Source organism: Vulpes lagopus, chromosome 8, assembly GCF_018345385.1.
Source record: "Vulpes lagopus strain Blue_001 chromosome 8, ASM1834538v1, whole genome shotgun sequence".
Classification (NCBI taxonomy): domain Eukaryota; kingdom Metazoa; phylum Chordata; class Mammalia; order Carnivora; family Canidae; genus Vulpes; species Vulpes lagopus.
Window position 1 is genome coordinate 24,979,104 of NC_054831.1, and position 19,930 is coordinate 24,999,033.

General features: G+C 45.2%; 1 protein-coding gene and 1 pseudogene across 2 annotated transcripts in view; one reads left to right on the forward strand and one right to left on the reverse strand.

Annotated features, from left to right (window-relative positions):
- Window positions 1–1,046: 1,046 nt before the first annotated feature.
- On the forward strand, window positions 1,047–2,765 carry LOC121498196 (annotated as a pseudogene).
- An 11,313-nt stretch (window positions 2,766–14,078) lies between these two features.
- Window positions 14,079–19,930, reverse strand: part of FAM167A (family with sequence similarity 167 member A) — a 44,681-nt gene continuing 38,829 nt past the window's right edge. For both annotated transcript variants that reach the window (XM_041768255.1, XM_041768254.1), the window contains exon 4: window positions 14,079–17,318. In XM_041768255.1, the coding sequence (XP_041624189.1) occupies window positions 17,055–17,318 (264 nt within the window). In that variant the 3' untranslated portion in view covers window positions 14,079–17,054. The remainder of the gene's footprint in view (window positions 17,319–19,930) is intronic.

Genomic DNA, 19,930 nt, shown 5'->3' on the forward strand with positions numbered 1-19,930 from the left:
TGCTTTCTGTCACCATAAATTGAATTTGTCTTGTAAATGAAATTATACAGCATGTACTCTTTTGTGTTTTGCTTCTTTTGCTCAGCATAGTGTTTTGTGTTGTTGGGTTTTTCTAAGATTTTATTTATTTATTCATGAGAGACACAGAGAGAGAGGCAGGCTCCATGCAGGAAGCCCGAAGTAGGACTCGATCCCAGAACTTCAGGATCACGCCCAAGCCAACAGCAGATGCTTAACCACTGAGCCACCCAGGCGTCAGCATAGTGTTTTTGAGATTCATTTATGCTACGGTTTAGCATATTTCTTTTATGGCTAAGTAGTATTCTATTGTATACCACATTATTTTTAAAAAAGAGATAGAGAGCCCACGCTCCAGCAGAGGGTAGAGGAGGAGAGGGAGAGGGAGATAGAGAATCTCAAGCAGGATCCATGCCCAGCACAGAGCCTGATGTGGCACTTGATCTCATGATCCTGAGATCATAACCTGATCCAAAACCAAGAGTTGGATGCTTAACCGACTGAGCCACCTGAATGCCTACCACCATTTTTTATCCATTCATTTACTAAAGGACATTTTACGCAGTTTCTATCTTTTTTTTTTTTTTACTATTATGAATAAAGATGCTATGAACATTCATGTATGAATGGTCTTTCTGTGGACATCTGTTTTCACATCTCTTGGGCATATCCTTAAGAGTAGAATTGCTGGGTAGTGAGGTAAGTATATGTTCAACCATGTAAGAGATTCCCAAAATGTTGGCTGTACCATTTACAGTTCCACCTGCAGCGTATGAGAATTTGTTCCACATCACTAATACTCTGTATTGTCTTAGTATTGGTCTTTTTAATTCCAGTCATTCCCATGGGTGTGCAATGGTATACCATTGTTTTTTCCTTGTAATTTCCCTGATGGCTAATGATGTTGAACATCTTTTCATGTGCTTATGGGCCATTTGTGTATCTTTCTCTGTGAAGGGTTGGTTTGGCCTCACTCACCTCCAATGGCCTGCCTCACTGCCGGCACATTCTGCCACTGTCCCGAAGAAATGCTTCGATTACCCACAGTCCTCTGCCAGTAGCCAGAGTACGGGCTCCTCATCTCACTCAGGCCTGTGCCAAAGATGTAAAATTTGGTGCAGATGCCCAAGCCTTAATGCTTCAAGGTGTAGACCTTTTAGCCAATGCTGTAGCCGTTATTATGGGGCCAAAAGGAAGAACAGTGATTATTGAACAGAGTTGGGGAGGTCCCAAAGTAACAAAAGAAGGTGTGACTGTAACAAAGTCAATTGACTTAAGAGACAAATATAAAAATATTAGCACTAAACTTGTTCAAATTGTGGCCAATAACACAAACGTAGAGGTTGGAGATGGCACCACTACTGCTACTGTCTCAGTAGGTTCTATTGCCAGGGAAGGCTTCGAGAAGATTAGCAAAGGTGCTAATCCCGTGGAAATCAAGAGAGGTGTGATGTTAGCTGTTGATGCTGTAATCACCGAACTTAAGAAGCAGTCTAAACCCGTAACAATCCCTGAAGAAAATTGCTCAGGTTTCTTTGATTTCTGCAAATGGAGACAAAAAAATTGGCAACATCATTTCCGATGCAATGGAAAATGTTGGAAGAAAGGGTGTCATCACAGTAAAGAATGGAAAAACACTGAATTAGAAATTATTGAAGACATGAAGTTTGATTGAGGTTATATTTCTCCATACTTTATTAATACATCGAGAGGTCAGAAATGTGAATTCCAAAATGCTTATGTTCTATTGAGTGAAAAGAAAATTCCTAGTGTCCAGTTCTTTGTACCTGCTCTTGAAATTGCCAATGCTCACCATAAGTCCTTGGTCATAATTGCTGAAGATGTTGATGGAGAAACTCTGAGTACACTCGTTTTAAAAAGGCTAAAATTTGGTCTTCAGGTTGTGGCAGTCAAAGCTCCAGATTTTCGTGACAATAGAAAGAACCAACTTAAAGACACCGCCATTGCTACTGGTGGTGCGGTGTTTGGGGAAGAAGGATTGACTTTAAATCTCGAAGATGTTCACGACTTAAGAAAAGTTGGAGAGGTCATTGTGACCAAAGATGATGCCATGCTTTTAAAAGGAAAAGGTGACAAGGCTCAAATTGAAAAATGTATTTAAGAAATCATTGAACAGTTAGATATCCCAACTAGTGAATATGAAAAGGGAAAAGCTGAATGAACGTCTGGCAAAACTCTCAGATGGAGTAGCTGTATTGAAGGTTGATGGGACAAATGATGTTGAAAAGAAAGACAGAGTTAGAGATGCCCTCAATGCCACAGGAGCTGCTCTCGCAAAAGGCATTGTTTGTTCTGGAAGGCGGATGTCCTGCTTTGGTGCATCATTCCAGCCTTGGTTTCAATAACTCCAGCTAATGACAATCAAAGAATTGGTATCGAAATTATTAAGAGAACACTCAAAATTCCTGCAATGACCATTGCTAAGAATGCAGGTATTGAAGGATCATTGATAGTTGAGAAAATCGTGCAGAGTTCTTCCAAAGTTGGTTACAATGCTATGCTTGGAGATTTTGTGAATATAGTGGAAAAAGGAATCATTGATCCAACTAAGGTTGTAAGAACTGCTTTATCAGATGCTGCTGGAGTGGCCTCTCTGTTAACTACAGCAGAAGTTGTAGTCACCGAAATTCCTAAATAAGAGAAGGACCCGGGAATGGGTGGAATGGGTGGAATGGGAGGTGGTATGGGAGGCGGCATGTTCTGATTCCTAGAATAGGGCTTTACCATTCTTAATGAACTGAGAAGAAGCTCAAGGCTGTGCTCCTCAACCATAACTTCAGAGAAGTCAGTTGAAGGAAATGACTAAAGAAAAGGCTGGCTGGTATTTAAGAAAATCGCTATAAACATCAGTTACTGTTTCAGTTGACAACATATAATGGTTTACTGCTGTCATTGTCCATGCCCACAGATAATTTATTTTGTATTTTTGAATAAAAAGATGTTTGTACATTCCTGATAACTTAGTACAAGAGCCATGCACCAATGTACTGCTTTCAATTTAAATCGCATTTTTACTACTATTCTGTTAAAATCAGGATTTTAGTGTTTGCTATCACCAGATGAAAAGTTAAGAAGCAGCCTTTCTGTGGAGTAAGAATAATTGTGTACAAAGTAGAAAAATATCCAATTATGTGACAACCTTTGTGTAATAAAAATTTGTTTAAAGTTAAAAAATGAGTATGTTTGATTTTTTTTGCCCATTGAAAAAATTAGGTTGCCTTTTTTCTTTCTTAAAATTGTATTTATTAAAAAATAATAAAATTGTATTTATTTATTTGATATTTATAGAGAGAGCACAAGCAGGGGGAGCAGTAGAGGGAGAGGGAGAAGCAGGTTTCCCACTGATCAGTGAGCCTGATCTGGGGCTCCCTCCGAGGACCTGGGATCATGCCCTGAGCCGAAGGCAGATGCTTAACTGACTGAGCCACCCAGGCACCCCTAGGTTGTATTTTCATTATTGAATTGTAAGAGGTCTTTATAGTTCCTGGATACCAGTTCTTTATCAGACACATATATTAAGAATATTTTCTCCCAGTCTGTGGTTTATAATATCTTTCAAAGAGCAAAAGTTTTTTTTTTAAAGATTTTATTTATTCATAAGAGACAGAGAGAGAGAGAGAGAGAGAGAGAGAGAGAGGCAGAGACACAGGCAAAGGGAGAAGCAGGCTCCATGCAGGGAGCCCGACGCAGGACCCAATCCTGGGTCTCCAGGATCACGCCCTGGGCTGAAGGGAGCGCTAAACCGCCGAGCCACCAGGGCTGCCCAAAGAGCAAAAGTTTTAAATTTTGATGAAGTCCAGCTAGTTTTTTTTTTTCTTGGTTTGTGCATTTGGTGGTGTTTTTCTAAAATATTTTGGCTTCCCCGAAGGTCATAAATATTTTCTTCTATGTTTTCTTTCAGAAGTGTTATGATTTTAGTGTTTATATTAGGTCTATGATTCACTTCAAGTTAATTTTTATATATGTGGTGAAGCCTAGGGTTCACTGTTTTTCTCTATGAATAATGAGTGTCCAGTTCTTTAGCACAATTTATTGAGAAGGTTATACTTTCCCCCACTGAGTTGGCAAGTTGTTGAAAATCAATTAAACATATACTTGGGGGGGGTCTGTTTCTGTACTCTGCCTTCCATCCATCTATATGTCTGTCCCTACACTGATACGACACCGTCTTATTTAATGTCCCTGCACAATGCCTTGAAATCACATAGCGAGGGCCTCTAACTTTGTACTTCTTTCCAAGTGTATTTTGGCACTTTACAATTCCATGTAAAATTCCATTTTTAGAGATTTTATTTATTTATTCGTGAGGGACCCAGAGAGAGGCAGAGACATAGGCAGAGGGAGAAGCAGGTTCCCTGCAGGGATCCTGATGCAGGACTTGGTCCCAGGACGGGGATAAATGACCTGACCCAAAGATGGATGCTCTGAGCCACCCAGGTGTCCCTCATGTAAATTTTAGAGTCAACTTGTCAATTTCCAAGAGAGATCCTTGCTGGAATTTTTTTTTCCTTGCTGGAATTTTGTTTGGAGTTGTATCACATCTATAGATGAGTTAGGGAAGACTGAGTTTTCTAATCTATGAAAACGGTATATTTGTCCATTTATTTTCACCCTCTGGTTTATCTCAACAATGTCTTATGTGTCTCAGTTATAAGTCTTAGCTATATTTTGTTAAATTTATCCCTAATTACTCATGTTTTGTCATGCTAATTTAAAAGGTGCAAGTTCTAATTGCTAATATATAGAAATACAATTGATTTTTGTATATTGACCTTGTAACTGAGACATTGTTAGTCTCATTTATTAGCTCTAATAGTTCTTTTGTAGGTTTGTTAGGATTCTCTGTATACATGACCATGTAGTCTGCGCTAAAGATAATTTTACTTTCCACCTTCCACTCTTTCTTTTTATCCCTTTTTCTTGCCTGATTACATAGGCTAGAATCCCCAATTTACTGATGAAGAGAAGTCATGAGAACAAGCATTTTTTTGCCTGTTCCCAAATGGAGGATGGAAGCATTCAGTCTTTTGCCATTAAGTATGAGGTTAGCTCGAGGTGTTTCATATTTCTATATGCATTTAAGAAGTCTTCTATTCTTAATTTGCTAAGAGTTTTAAACCTCAATGAAAATAGAATCTTTTCAATGTTTTCACCTACATCTCTGAAGATAATCTTTAAAAAATTTATCCTGTTGTGGTGAACTATGATTTTTAAATTTTAACTAACCTTAAATAGCTGGGATAAATCTCATTTTTTTTTGTGTATGTTGCTACATTGAATTTTCTAGTTTTTTTTTTCATGAGGGATATTAATCTCTACTTTTCTTTCTTTTTTTGGTAATGTCTTTTTCTGGTTTTGATGTCAAAATAATGAAGATCTCATAAAATGAGTGGGAAAGTGTGCTCTCCTTTATTTTCTGAAAGAGTTTCCAAAGGATGGTCTTCTTTTTCTTTCTAAATATTTGATAATATTCACTGATGAGACCAATTAGGCCTGGAGTTTTCTTTGCGGGATGGCTTTTTTTTTTTATTTTTAATTTATTTATGAGAGTCACAGAGAGAGAGAGAGAGAGAGAGAGAGGCAGAGGGAGAAGCAGGCTCCATGCACCGGGAGCCCCATGTGGGATTCGATCCCGGGTCTCCAGGATTGCGCCCTGGGCCAAAGGCAGGCGCTGAACTGCTGCGCCACCCAGGGATCCCCCTGCGGGATGGCTTTTAATTAAGAATTCAACTTCTGTAGTAGCTATAGAATTACTTGGATTATCCGTTTTTACTTTAGTTAGTTTCAGTAGTCTGTGTTTCAAGGAGTGTTTCCATTTGTCTAAGTCGTCTAATTTAGGTGGAAAGTTTTTCATGACGTCCCCTTTCCATAGGAATCTATGGTAGTGTTCTTGTTCACTCCTGCTATTGGTAATTTGTGTGTATTCTCCTTCCTTCACTTTAGTTTATCAGTTTAGCTGAGGTTTATCCATTGTATTGATCTCTTCAATTAACTTAAGTTCAGCATCATTGACTTTCTCTATTGTTTTTCCATTTCTATTTAATTGATTTTTGTGTTAATGTTCGTTTTCTTCCTGATTATATCAGGTTTAATTTCTCTTTTTCCTAGTGCTTAATGTAGATAATTGGGATATTTGTTTAGGAATTTTATTTCTTTCCAATAAAAATGTTTAAAGCAAATTTCCCTCTAATGGTTGCATTGATCGGAATATAAATTTTGTTATATCATATATCCACTTTGCTTGACTTAAAATATTTTCTTTCTTTTGGAGGGCTTAAAATGTTTTCTAATTTCCATCTTTGATTTCTTCTTTGATTCATGGGTTATTCAGTAGTATGTTGCTTAATTTTCCAGTTATTTGGAGATTTTTCAAATAGATAAGTTTAGAGAAGAAGAAATTTGTACAAATTCAGTTGGTTTTACTTCTCATGACTTTAGAACATGGAATGCTTAAGATTTTTCTTTTCATCAGTTATCTCTAATGTGTTCTAAAATAATGTTTGTTTGTTTGTTTGTGAGATTTTATTTATTTATTCATGAGAGACACGCAGAGAGAGGCAGAGACATAGGCAGGAGGACAAGCAGACTTCCTGCTGGGAGCCCAAGGTGGAACTCCATCCCAAGACCCCGGGATCATGCCCTGAGCTAAAGGCAGATGCTCAACCACTAAGCCACGTAGGCAGCCCTCTGTCTAATGTTTTCTAAGCTCGATTTTTTTTTTCTGAGATCCAGATGTGATGTCTTCATCACATCCTCCAAGGATGCTTTGAGGTTTGGCCACGCCTAGAAGGCCAAGTCTTGATTTACCTTATTCATGAACAATTGGAAGGAGCACCGGCAGAGGGAGCTAGAGACTCAGGCCAGGGGAAGTGACCCACCTGCCTTAGAATGTCTGCTTTTTGCTCAACTCAATCACAGCCATAAGATAATGCTGTTCTTTCTCAGGATCCAGATACCTACTTTCTGCAAACACTTGAGATTCATAAAATAATTCTGAGCCTATTCACTTTCCTCACTTTTATTCAGGGCCCTGACCATTCTGGGTACTGCGTTAGGCACTAGGAGTTTAAAGAGGAAACTTATAGCCTTAGTGTGGAGTCAGGTACTCACAGGAAAAGAGGATCAAATGCACAAAAGGGCAGAGATCAAATACACACACATAGTAATATACGTTAATCACTGATGTAGACCATAGGTCAGAAATATTCTGATGTTAAGAGTTATCATATAGGAGTGCCTGGGTGGCTCAGTCATGGTCCCAGAGTCCTGGGATTGAGCCCCGCATCAGGCTCCTTGCTTAGCAGGGAGCCTGCTGCTCCGTCTCCCTCTGCTTGTGCTTTTTCTCTCTCTCTGTCTAATAAATAAATAAAATCTAAAAAAAAGTTATTGCACAGTTTTGTTGCTTAAAGTTAAGATGTTCACACTTAACAATTTAACATTTGGTGACAAACATCAATTTGGAATTTGGGCTGGTCTAGAAAGAGAGAATCACACGTCCAATTCCTGAGATTATAGAGGTTGTTTGGATTGGTTTGGGTTGTTTAAACCTTCCTTTCAATCAGTTTTGCATTCAGGTTTTGAGAAAAAAATGATAGGTCTGAATTGCAGTATTTTTTGAACTCGGGTTAAGAGTAAGCTCCAGAAAGTCCCTCCTCTCCCCTCCTACTTTGTTTGTTTGTTTTAAAAAACTTTCTTAGTAATGTATCACATGGAGTTTGCTGTCATGACAGTTTAGATCTTGGTCTGCTGCCAGGGACAGTGAAAGTGCAAGTATGCTGTTGGTTGGAAAGGAAGGTGGCCATCTGGAGAGAGGGGTGCAAATCTGAGAGGCTGCTTCTCCAAGAGGTTAAGAAAACAGAACAAAGCAAGCAAGATCACAAGATCAAAATGAATTGAGACACATCCAAAGAAGCCCAGTGAGTCATGAGGAAGCACACAATAGGCAAGGGGGAGGGCTTGCGAATGTAATAATTTTGTTCCTAACTCATGGGAACAAAGATGGACAGAGAGGGGACCAGCAGAAAGATGGAAGGGGCAAATTGAGTCACTGAGAAAGTTGTCTCTCTTGAGGAGAAAGCCAGATCTCTGCTGCTGGCTGAGGGGGGCTGCTAGAGTTTTGAACCTGAGTGAAGCCCATGATGGGAAAACCTGGGGTGATTCAGGTGTTTTGAGAAAGCAAGTGATAGAAAGATGGAAAGCTTTCTCCCTCCTCAGTATAATTGGGGGAAATGGCCATGATAATTAGGAACTGTAGCTTGGAAAAGCGAGAAGGAAGGTACCAAATGAAACAATAGATTTAAAAACTTCACCTACCATTTTCAGGTTAGCGGCTAGCTTATTTTCTTTATAAAGGATTGCATTCTGGAACTAAGATAAGACATGAGTTTTGCTTTAGACAGTGTGAAGGCAACCAAAGTGTGTGTTTCCTGGAACAGGTGCAGTGCTTGGCACAAATTCAATATTAAAAAATTTTAGCAGGGGCAACCCTGGTGGCTCAGCGGTTCAGTGCCGCCTTCAGCTCAGGGTGTGATCCTGGAGACCCAGGATCGAGTCCCATGTCAGGCTCCCTGCATGGAGCCTCCTTCTCCCTCTGCCTGTGTCTCTGCCTCTGTGTCTCTTGTGAATAAATAAATAAAATCTTAAAAAAAAATTATCAGGTTACTGACATGGTGACAGAGTACTCCAACTAGAGATTTGGGGTTTGGAGTGGTGGCAATAGCATCTGAACTTTGTTTTTTTTTAGCAAATGTAGAAAGGATGACAGTCACAAACGCCAAGGGAATCATCAAACATTCAGGTGTAAAATGATGGTGGTTCTGGAACTCCAGGGGAAAAAATCCACATGTGAACAGGTTTCTCAGTTTCTCCAGCAGAGGGCACTTTAAGGTTTCTGCAACACAGTGGGTCTCCATGACAAAAGTCTGAAAAAAATCTGTTTACAGAAGGAAGAATTTCACAGATTTGTTTTCTCAGACCTCTCTGAGGTTCTGGCCAGGTTATGGGTGGTGGAAGGGTTGCAGGGAAGAGAGGGTGTTGGGAAGAGCCAGAATGAGGATGCATTTCCAGCTCTGTACCAACTGGGCAGCGACCTTGACCAGCCACTTCAGCTCCTGGACCTGCTTCTTTGTTGGTAGTAGGAAAAGATCATACTCTGATTGCTCCAGCCCTGATGCGACAACATGTGATACACCCTATGTCGGCAGCCTGGGGTTGGTAGGAGGCCATGGCTCCTTTTGTATCTTGTAGGATTTAATTCGGAGCCCCATTTCATCACGGCATGTCTGTGTCTCTCTTCTCCCTTCTTTCCTGAGACTCATCACCCCATGATGCTGCTCTTTGCTCTCTGCTTTGCCCCCTGAAGGGAAAACTATCATCTCCAGAAGGTCTGGGCTCCCAGGGCTACAGCCTTGCGGTTCTTCATGTCTATGATTGATGGCATCCAGCCTCCCCCCTTGGAAGCAGTCAGACATTCGGTGTGAGGGGTGCTTCAGAGACGCTGTAGCACTTTAAAATCCACAAGGCGTCCAGATCCCTTTCTTTGGAAGGCTTCTAGGCCCTGACACCAATTTACCCACTCCTTCCTAGCAGTCATCGTGGGAGCTTGACCTACTCTTGTAGGTGCCAAGAGTCAGCTCGCCCTCCCTGAGAGCAGTGGCTGCTGACTTGCCTTTCATCTACTTCCTGAAAGGGACCACTCAGGAGGTTTTTCTAAAGGAGACTCACTGTCTCCTTTGCTAGAAATAGAAGTGACTGGAAACTTAGAAACTTGCTTTTAGAAAATCTAGTTCCACCTCCAAGGACACCCTGCAGCATTTTTGTGATGGTTCATTCGGTCTGGTCTTTCCTTAGAGTTAGCAGAGCTCACCCCCAACTTTAGGCTGGGGTGGGAGAGAGGAGGGGGGATTCAGCAGATGACATTTTGTGTTACTGTGTCTCCTGCAGGCAGTGGCAGTGGGGACGTCCCCCCTCCCTGTGGCCAGCCCGCAGGCTCTCCCCTCCCTCTGTGGGCTAAGCTCTGGTCATTTCAGCAGGGCCTGGTGAGGGGACAGGTAGCTGTGCAGGAGGCGGCCTGTGGCCTGTCAAAGGTGGGGCAGACAGGAAGGGAGCTCTGCTTTGCTCAAGCTAGTGTGTGGACTCCAGCGGCTTGTGGGGTGCCTGGCCATTCCTGCGCCTGCTGGGCCTTGGATGCACGCCTGCCCCCTGGGACTCCAACTCAGAAACCGAGATTTCTGGGCTCTGCTCTGAGAATCAACCAGGACCTTATTAAAAAGGTGGGGGATTCAGCTCAGGAAGGGAAGTTTATTTCATGTTCTCTGACTTGGTGCCAACTCTACACTTTAGGAAATTCTCCCCTCTTTTGCTTTTTCTTGTACCTTCTCCCCCTTTCCTCTCTCTCATCCTCCCTATCTTTCTTCTCCCACCCTCTGTTTTCTGCTCTGTGGTCAAGGGGAGCAGAGCCCAGACCTAACTGGAAGGGGTGCTGTACCTTTTGCCAAAGAACTAAAGTGCAATGACCAGCTGCTGGTGTCCACAGAGGGACACTTGTCACGGGACATACCTGTGTGATCTCTCAGGAGAAAAGCATCAATCCCTGAGTCCCATCTGGCCCAGCCCAGTGTCCAGCAGCAGGCTAAGGTCCAGGACCTGTCTCTGCAGGCTAAGGCTCATTTGTTTGCTGTTGTGCTCCAGTGGTAAGAAGTGTTTTGTGCGTACCCCTCTTCACACTTCACAAAATGTATTACTGTAGCAACACATTATGCACGTTTATTTATTTTTTTAAACAGATTTTTACTTATTTATTTGAGAGAGAGAGAGCATGAAGGGGAGAGAGCAACAGAGGCAGATGGAGAAGTAGACTCCTCGCTGAGCAGGGAGCCTGATGCGGAGTCAATCCCAGGATCCTGAGATCATGACCTGAGCTGCAGGCAGACACTTAAGCGACTGAGCCACCCGGGCACCCCACATTATGCACGTTTAAAGCATGTTAAAAATAGAAAGAAAGAGATTAAGAATACTAACAGAACTTCTCATCTTTTCTTCTTGCCCCCACCACACCATCTTGTGCACTCCCAAGTGCCTATCCCATGCCTTGGACTCTGTGGGCCAAGGCGTCCTTAGGGCTACAGGCCGATGGACTTTTGCAGGTCGCTCAGGGTGAGGTGGGAAGAATGCTGGGTGTGGTCATTGCTATCCTGTTCCCAAACATTCCAGTTCTCCTCTGCATGGGGCACACATTAAGCTTGCATTTCCTCCTCTCCTGGAGGATTGGTTTGGCCATGTGACTTGTTCTGGCCAAAGAAATGTGAGCAAAGGTGCTATGCATCACTTCCAGGTGCAAGCTATGAGAAGCAGGGATAGAGGTAGAGAGAGATATAGAAGAATAGCAGGTGTCTTAGCCTCCTCCCGCCGTACAGTACAAAGTCCCTCAGACTCGTGGCCTCAGTAACAGCCATGTACTGTCTCATGCTGCTGGAGGCGGCAAGTCTGGCAGCAAAGTGTCCACAGGGTTGGGTTCTCCTGAGGCCTCTCTTCTTGGCTTGCAGACAGCCGCCTTCTCCCTGTGTTCTTACATGGTCTTCCCTCTGTGTGTGTCTGTGTCCCAATGTCATGTTTCTATAAGGACATCAGTCCTTTTGGATTGGGTCCATTCGAGTGACCTCATTTTACCTTACTTACCTCTTGAAGGCCCTATCTCTACTTTTTTATTTTTGAAGATTCCATCTATGTATTCATGAGAGACACAGAGAGAAAGAGGCAGAGACATAGGCAGAGGGAGAAGCAGGCTCCCTGCAGGGAGCCCCATGTGGGACTCGATCCCAGGACCCCAGGATCACGGATCACAACCTGAGCCAAAGGCGGATGCTCAACCACTGAGCCACCCAAGTACCCTGAAAGCCCTATCTCTAAATACAGTCCTATTCTGAGGTCTGGGGTGCCAGGACTTCAACATTTGAACTTTGAGGGGACAGCTCAGTCTGCAACCATGCGTGATGCTGTCACTTCCCAGTGGTGATGCAGGCAGAGGTGGGGACAGAAGGCCTCTTGAGAAGCAGCCACTCGGGTCCTGCAGGAGGCCCTGGGAGGCACTTGCCCAGCGTGCTGAAATCCAGCGCACTTTCAAGATGACCTCTGTGAGCCACCTCTCCCAGCAGCCACTTCCCTGACCCTTCTGATAGTTCTGTAGCCCAAACCCCTTTATCAGGTCCTTCGCCTCCTGGAATTCTCACAGCCACTTCCACTTTCCTGCCCCAAACCCTGACTGGTACAGGCAGACAGGGAGGAGAGTCCCCGGCCCATGGCACCCCTTCCAGGTGAGGCTCCCCATGCAGTGGGTACAACCCTTCCCTGTGATGCCTGGGCCACAGACTGGGGAGGTGAATCCCCCAGAGGGAGATGGGGAGGCTGGCTTGTCACTCCCTAACTCAGGTTTGCCTTGGGACCCTGGGTGTTCTCTGGCAAGTCATCCTTCTTAGCACTTCAGCTGTCCTTGTGTGGACAAGTGAGTAGGTAGGGGAGCCGTGGCGGGGGATGGGGGGCCCTCTGTGTGGTGAGATGGTTTAGGGGACACACTAGGAGCCCATGAAGCTGGGCCCAGGGAGTTTGCACACACTACCGGTGCACTGACTGCTGGTCAGGGAGATGTCCACAGTGAACCTAGCACGTCGTGGTGAGCGGGGATGACTGCTTGCCAAGGCCTCAAACGTTTGTGGTTTCCTTTCCTAAAGCAACTTCCTTCGGAGACCGCCTTGCTGTCTCCATCACTGTTGGCTTCGAGCCCGCGAGCAGGGTACTTAAAAATAGCCAGGTCTGAAAACTTGCAGTGCTCCAGAGTGGTTTCCAGCAGAGAGGGTCTGGGATTGTGACAGGCCTGTCTATCCTGGCAGGGCCACCGTCAGCCACACTGCCTTCCTCCTCCCCGTGGGTCCATTGCAGCCTTCCTGGCCCAGCTGCCAAGATCACAGACTCCGCACCTTTGCCATAGTCAGGAGAGGGCTTCTCCTCCTGCTGAGAAGCCAAAGGGAATGTTGTCAGCAGATCTTATCTATCTTAGAAATAAATGAGATAGATGAAATCTGTAGGTGGCTCTAGAAGCCACTGTTTTTGACCTATTTCGCCAGTCCCAGACGAATACACTTAGCTGCGGCCACCGGGCAGGTAGGGTAGCATCAGGCTGTGTCTCTGAGTGGAGAAGCTGTATCATCCCTAAAATGTCACTCTGCTCCCCTCATTGACTGGGCATTGACTGGGCATTGCCTTCCATTCCATCTCCAGACCTCTAGATGTCAGGGTCTTAGGATGCTGTACTTAGCCCCTGACTCTTGCTTTTTTTTTAAGATTTTATTTATTTATTCATGAGAGACACAGAAGGAGAGGCAGAGATACAGGTAGAGGAAGAAGTGGGCTCCCCTTAGGGATCCCGATGTGGGACTCGATCCCAGAACCCCAGGATCATGACCTGAGCCAAAAGCAGACGCTCAACAACTGAGCCACCCAGGCATCCCAGCTCCTTCTTCTTTTATGTCCTCTCTCTCTTCCTTCAGGAATTTATACAGGCATGGTACTTTTAATGTCATCCAAATATCCTATGCCAGAATCCCAAATTTATGTCTCCAACATTGGCCATTTCCTGTAATCCAGATCCCTATATTCAACCACTTATACACTCCCCACATGGATGTCTAATAGGCATTTAAATGTACCATGCTTGAGACACAACTACTGGGTGTTGCCCCTCTGCCCCAATCATGCTCCCCTCAAAGCTTCTTCATCTCAGTAAATGGCACCCCCTCTGTCCAGCTGCTGGCCAGAGGGTGGTTCTTAATTCCTCCGTCTTCTTCACACACCACATCCAAGCTGTCAGCATGTCTTGTTGGCTTTACCTCCAAAGTATATCCAAAAGCGTGTCCCAAACCCATCCACCTCCACCCACACTTCTTTCCTTCCTTCCAACCTCCCTCCCTCCCCTCCTCTCTCTTTCTGTATGTGCTACAATAGGAACAAGGTAAAAGAAAAGAAATCTCTCCTCCTTATATAGTATCTTCTTTTGAAATATTTTTATTTCACTTTTTCTAACAGCAATATAGAAACAAATAATAATAAAAAATAAGATTATAAATTGTCCATCGATTATGTAATAGCACTTGGTATTGCTACAGGGAGGAGGCCCGGGGCTGGATCAGGCCCTCTCTAGCCTCCCCAGGCTCCCCGGGCCTCTGTGATCTCTGCTGAGTCCGTGAAGGCATCACACACTGCTATGTAATGGCAGTGTCAGTGGAGACCTCGTGGTTTACACTCAGGGTCCTTGGGGATGACACAGAGGTGGGTAGATAATGAGTCAGACTGCAAATAGTACTGTGTATAGGTAGGACACCAGAAGGTGGCCCCAGGATGCTGCGATGGCACAGGTTAGGTTGCAGGTGATCCACAGACATCTCTTGATCCCCCCAACCAGGCAGGGACTTCACACAGCTGAACAGACCGGGTGAGTTAATTGTGTTTCCTGTGGGACTAAGGGAACTCCCGGACACTGGATGATGAGTCAGGGGACGCACCCGGTCTGTCCCCCTCTGCTGTCATCTCTGGTCCCCTCCCCTTTCTCCACCATCCTCGCCCCCAGATTAAATTCTCTTGGGGTGAGCTAAGCAAAAAAGAGGAGACATCTAATCTATTCAGAAAAAGTGTTTCTTGATCTGGGCTTCCTCTCAGAGAACAAAGATGGGAAGGGACCATTAGATGACCCGAACAATAAATTGCCCAGCTGATGCCAACTCCATTGGATTGACAAAATCAACTATATCACTCAGCTTTAGTAGAATCCAATTTTTTCAATTACTATAATGACTGATTTCTAGAAAGAAAAAAAAAAAACCAAAACACCAGTTTGGCATTACTTTCAGAATATGCAACGGGCTTTTTGGTGTGGGTTTTCATACGTGTACCTGTGTGCCTCTCGAGAGTGAGTGGTGTGTGCAGACCAGCCTGCCGCCCTGCCCTCTCAAGGAGGCATCTCAGAGAAGCCTGGCAGGAACGCCTCTGCAGGACTTGGCAGTGCTTGGATGTAATCCCTGAGGAGAGAGGGCGCTGGGTAGAGAAAGTCCCCTCCTTCCCTGCCTGAGGGGGAGCAGGTCTAAGGGTCCTGGCATTGCACTGAGGTCTTTTCTGTGGACCAGTCCTCTGGGCCTCAGGCTGCAGTCATTGCTCAGAGTCAGGTTGAGAATGAATTTTAGCTGTGGTGCTGTACCTTCTTTGAAGGAAGCATAAACCCTCTGGCTCTTTGAAATCACAAGAAAGAGACCAAGTTCTTTTCTAACGAGGGACCATTCATTCACATCCTCCCACTGCCAGCCCACAAAAGAAAAACAACCAATGTGAGTCAGGGTGTGTGTGTGTGTGTGTGTGTGTAAAAGTGTGCATAGGCCCCAGTGAGACTAAACAGGAAGATGAAACATGAAAGAACATCAGGACACCTTACTTCGACTATGGAAATGTGATTGGTAAATGCATGGACTGCGGGTCTACTTTCCAGGCATTGCTCTGACTTTGACCCAACTATTCTGACTTGCAAAGTGAGAGGTACATGTAGGGGCTGCACGAGGTGGAGAGTAGAGGGCTTGGCAGTTTGTGGGTTTGGCAAAGGATTAGGACCATCTTTGGGGTTCAGGTTCATTGATATATGATTGGTCTAGGCATTTTTAATAATGATTTAACATGTTGATATTCTACAGCCACTAAGGAGCTATGAAACCTGAGGAAAGTCATCTCCTTCCCTGGCTTCACTTCACTCCATTATGAACAAGAAGCCTCGGCTAGGTGACGTCCAAAGCCACCTCACCCCCAGCTGGCGGGAGAACATGCTCCACGCAGCATTCTATCAGGTTAACTTTCCTCCCTGTTGAGGTGTCAGCCCTCACCTTGCTGATCTTCATGCCCGATGTCAGGGACAACCCTTTACAGTCAAATCCTTAACTACTGTACTTGAGCTACCCAATTGGCATCACCATTTGGACAAAAATCAAACAGTTGTTAACAAGTTAGCAACAGATTAGTAACAGTCTGATTCAATTAAAATTAGTCGTTTAAATCAGGCACAGAATGTCAGAGGAGGCTCAGGGTGAGCTCCTGAGCTCCGTGGAGTCTCTCTGGGGAGGGCAAGAAGGGGACAAAAGTGACGCCATCAGGAGAATTCGGTGGTGGGAAATCCACCGACACACTTGCCTGGTTCTCTCAGGCACTCCCCAGGGGGCTCTTTGGAGACTGGGATTGGTGTGTGCGGCCAGGGCGGCAATAGAGGGCATCTGTGCTTGCTCCACCCACATTCCCTGGTGCGTCCTGGCACGCGCTGGAAACAATTTACACGGTGCTGGTGGTGCCAAGGTCTAAGACTGACAGTTGCCCAGACCAGCCGCTCCCCAGAGGCGCTGGCCAGGGCTGTGGGGCTGCGTCCCCAAGCCCCCACTTTGTCATTCCTTCTGGTTTTCCTTTCCAGGTGAGTCCCTGTTAGGGCTGCTAAGTCACCTGTTTACGGTGAACTTGAGCCTGTACTTAGAGGACAGCAACAGGAGATGGGTTCATCTGACACACCTAATCACCTCCTCCCTGGATGTGCAGTGTCCTTGGGGAAGCTTTCTGCAAGAATTACAGCTCTGGGGGTCCCCCTTTGGGATCCCAGATCATAGCACCAGCGATTCCAGGAAACAGGAATATGGGTGAGTGAGGGGAGGATGGAGATGTGTCATGCTGGGAGCCAGGTCTCATTGAACATCTGGATGGAGCGGCCCTTCTGCAGGACACTTTGGGTCACAGGCAGTCAGGGGGTTGTTGGGCTCCACAGCCGGAGCCCCCGGGGAGAGCACCTGCTGTGGGTCTGAGGGTCCAGGTTCACCAGTCACAGGGAAGTCCTGCCTCTGGGGAGACCCACTCAGGGTAACTCAGCCTCAACTCCCTTGCCACGTCCCCTCCCCGCCTCCCAAACACTCTGCTCTGTACCCCACCCCCGCGCCCCCTTCCAGGGCTTCTCAGCACAGAGAGAACCTCCGGGAGTTGATGTTCATCTTGGTGACTCCGATGAGCTTGAGCGGGGTGGAGAGACTGAAGGAGGAGGCCAGCGGGGAGTCGCAGAAGAGATCAGACAGCTCGTCCCGTTCCTCCAGCTCGTAGGTGGCATCGTTGAGCATCCTCCGGTGCAGGTCACAGGTCTGCTCGATCTTCAGCTTGTTGATGTCACTGCGCAGCCGCATGAGCTGTCTGGCCAGCTGCTGGTCCTGCAGCCGCATCTCCATCTGGAAGGGAGGAGAGGAGGTGTCAGCCAAGAACGGGGCTGGGGTTGCCGCTCCGTCGCCTCTGACAAACACACACCTGCTGATTGGAGACCTGATTAATGGCTCGATGGCTCGCATCGTCGATTGGTCCACCTGGAGATATTGGACAGTCCCTGTTCAGGAAGGTGAAAGCACACACAGAGAAAGATGACACATGGGGACAGATGGGTTTCCTAAACAATACTTTGTTGTTTTTAAAAAGATTTTATTTATTTGAGAGAGAGAGAGAGAGCACACAAGCAGGGGGAGCAGCAGGCAGAGGGAGAGGGAGAAGCAAGCTCCCTGCTGAGCAGAGAGCCTGATGGGTGCTCAGTCCCAGGACCCTGAGATCATGACCTGAGCCCAAGGCAGACACTTACCAACTGAACCACCCAGGCGCCCGTCCAACAATATTTTGTGCTAGGCTAGATACTATGTCTAAGTCTGTCTGGAAGAGACATATGTCAGTCCTGGCTTACTTAAAATTTCAGTCTCATTGTTTACAGATATGTACAGATGGGGATGGAGTAAGAGTATAAAGGAATGCACGGGAGTGATAAGTACCAAATTCAGGAGCATGATTACCTCTGGGTGGGAAGGAAAGAAGGTGGTTGGGGAAGGTATATGAGGGCTTCAGCTGTATTGGTAATATTTCATACCTCATGCTGGGTAGTGGTTATGCTGTTATTCTTTAAACCTTTAAACATTCTAGAAGGCCTGCGATGTTCTAAAAAAGATTTTATTTATTTGAGAGAGAGAGAGAGAGAAAGCAGGGGAAGGGGCAGAGGAAGAGAGAGAGAGAGAGAGAATCCTTAAACAGACTTCCCACTGAGCCCGACACCAGGCTCCATCCCATGATCCTGAGATCATGACCTGAACTGAAACCAAGAGTTGGATGCTCAACCCACTGAGCCACCCAGGTGCCCCTGTCTGCAATATTTCATAATAAAGTTTCAAAAAAAAACAAACAAATATGTAAATATATGCCAATATTTACTGAGTGTTTTACTATGAACCGGGCACTGTTCTAAGCTCTTCAGGAATCTATTAATCTGCTCAGGCTGCCATACAAAATACCACAGACTGGGAAGATTAACCAATAGACAAACTAAGATTTTTCATAGTTCTCGTGGTCAGGAAGTCCAAGATCAAGGGGTGGGCTGATGCCATCCTTAGGGAGGACCTTCTTCCTGGCTTGAAATGGCCACCTTCTTGGTTTATCCTCACATGATGGAGACAGAAAGCTCAGCTTTCTTTCCTTTCATAAGGGCATCAATCTCATGATGGGGGCCCCACTCTTATGACTCAAACTCTAATTACCTCCTAAAGGCACACCTCTAAATACCATCACTCTGGGGGTAAGGGCTTCAACATGTGAATTTGGAGGGGTGACACAAAAATTCAGTCTATAACGGGTATATCAACATGCTGCAACTCTAAGTAAAATCACCATCACCATCCACCAGTTAGAGATGAAGAGACAGAAGCTGACGAAGTCGGTCACTATGTCAAGCCACAAAGGGCATAAATGGCAGAGTTGAGATGAGAAATCCAGACAATCAGTCTCCAGTGCCCAAGCCACCGACAAGGAAGTCCTGGTTCCTTTGCTACTGTTGAGGAGGGTGGGGCATGGAGCTAGTCCTGCACTCAGTGAACTAACAAAAGGCTCATGATCTTTTCGATGCCTTTTCTATTGAGGAAGGGGAGTGATAATACCCCCACACCTGGTCTAACATCTTTACAGTTTCCAAAATTCATCCTCATGCTAACTTTATTAGTACTATACAGCCAGCCCCGAGGGATCAGCAGAGCAGGTTGGCTGAATAGATTACAAGTCTGGAAGAATGTCAAACAGTTCTCAGTTTCACAGTGGTGCCATAGCAGAGATGGGAATTGGAGCTCACAGGATCTCCTCAGGCTCCCAGCACTTTCAATTAATTTTTTTAAAATATTTTATTTATTTATTTATTCATGATAGACACAGAGAGAGGCAGAGACATAGGCAGAGGAAGGAGCAGCCTCCCTGCGGGGAGCCTGATGCAGGACTCGATCCCAGGACCCCAGGATCATGACCTGAGCCAGGGACAGACGTTCAACCACTGAACCACCCAGGCATCCCAGCACTTTCCATTAATAACCCTTGTCAATAGGACAGGTCCTCAGCTGCTCCTACTTGATACAAATCTGATTCCTTCTCACTGTTTACTCTGCCTGTCATTGCAAGTGGCTATTGTTGTTGCAGTTTTGTGTCTTCAAGCTCAGCCACATCCTTCACATGGTGCTTGGAACCAAACTGATGTGGAGAAACCAACCATGAGATCCCAGGGGGACACCTCCCACTGTTATGCAAGTGAATACAAATGGTCTCACTTTTACCCTGTTAAGGTTTGGAATCCAGTGCATTGCCTCGTAGAAAAATAAGCAACTTCACCAATAAGCATTTTATTGTTCTTTTTTTTCTCTTTCATGTTTAAATGTATTTCTACAGATCCCCTTTCTTTTCATTTCGCAGATAAGAAAAATCAAGATAAAAAATCTTGCATGGGAGGGATGCTTGGGTGGCTCAGTGGCTGAGCATCTGCCTTTGGCTCAGG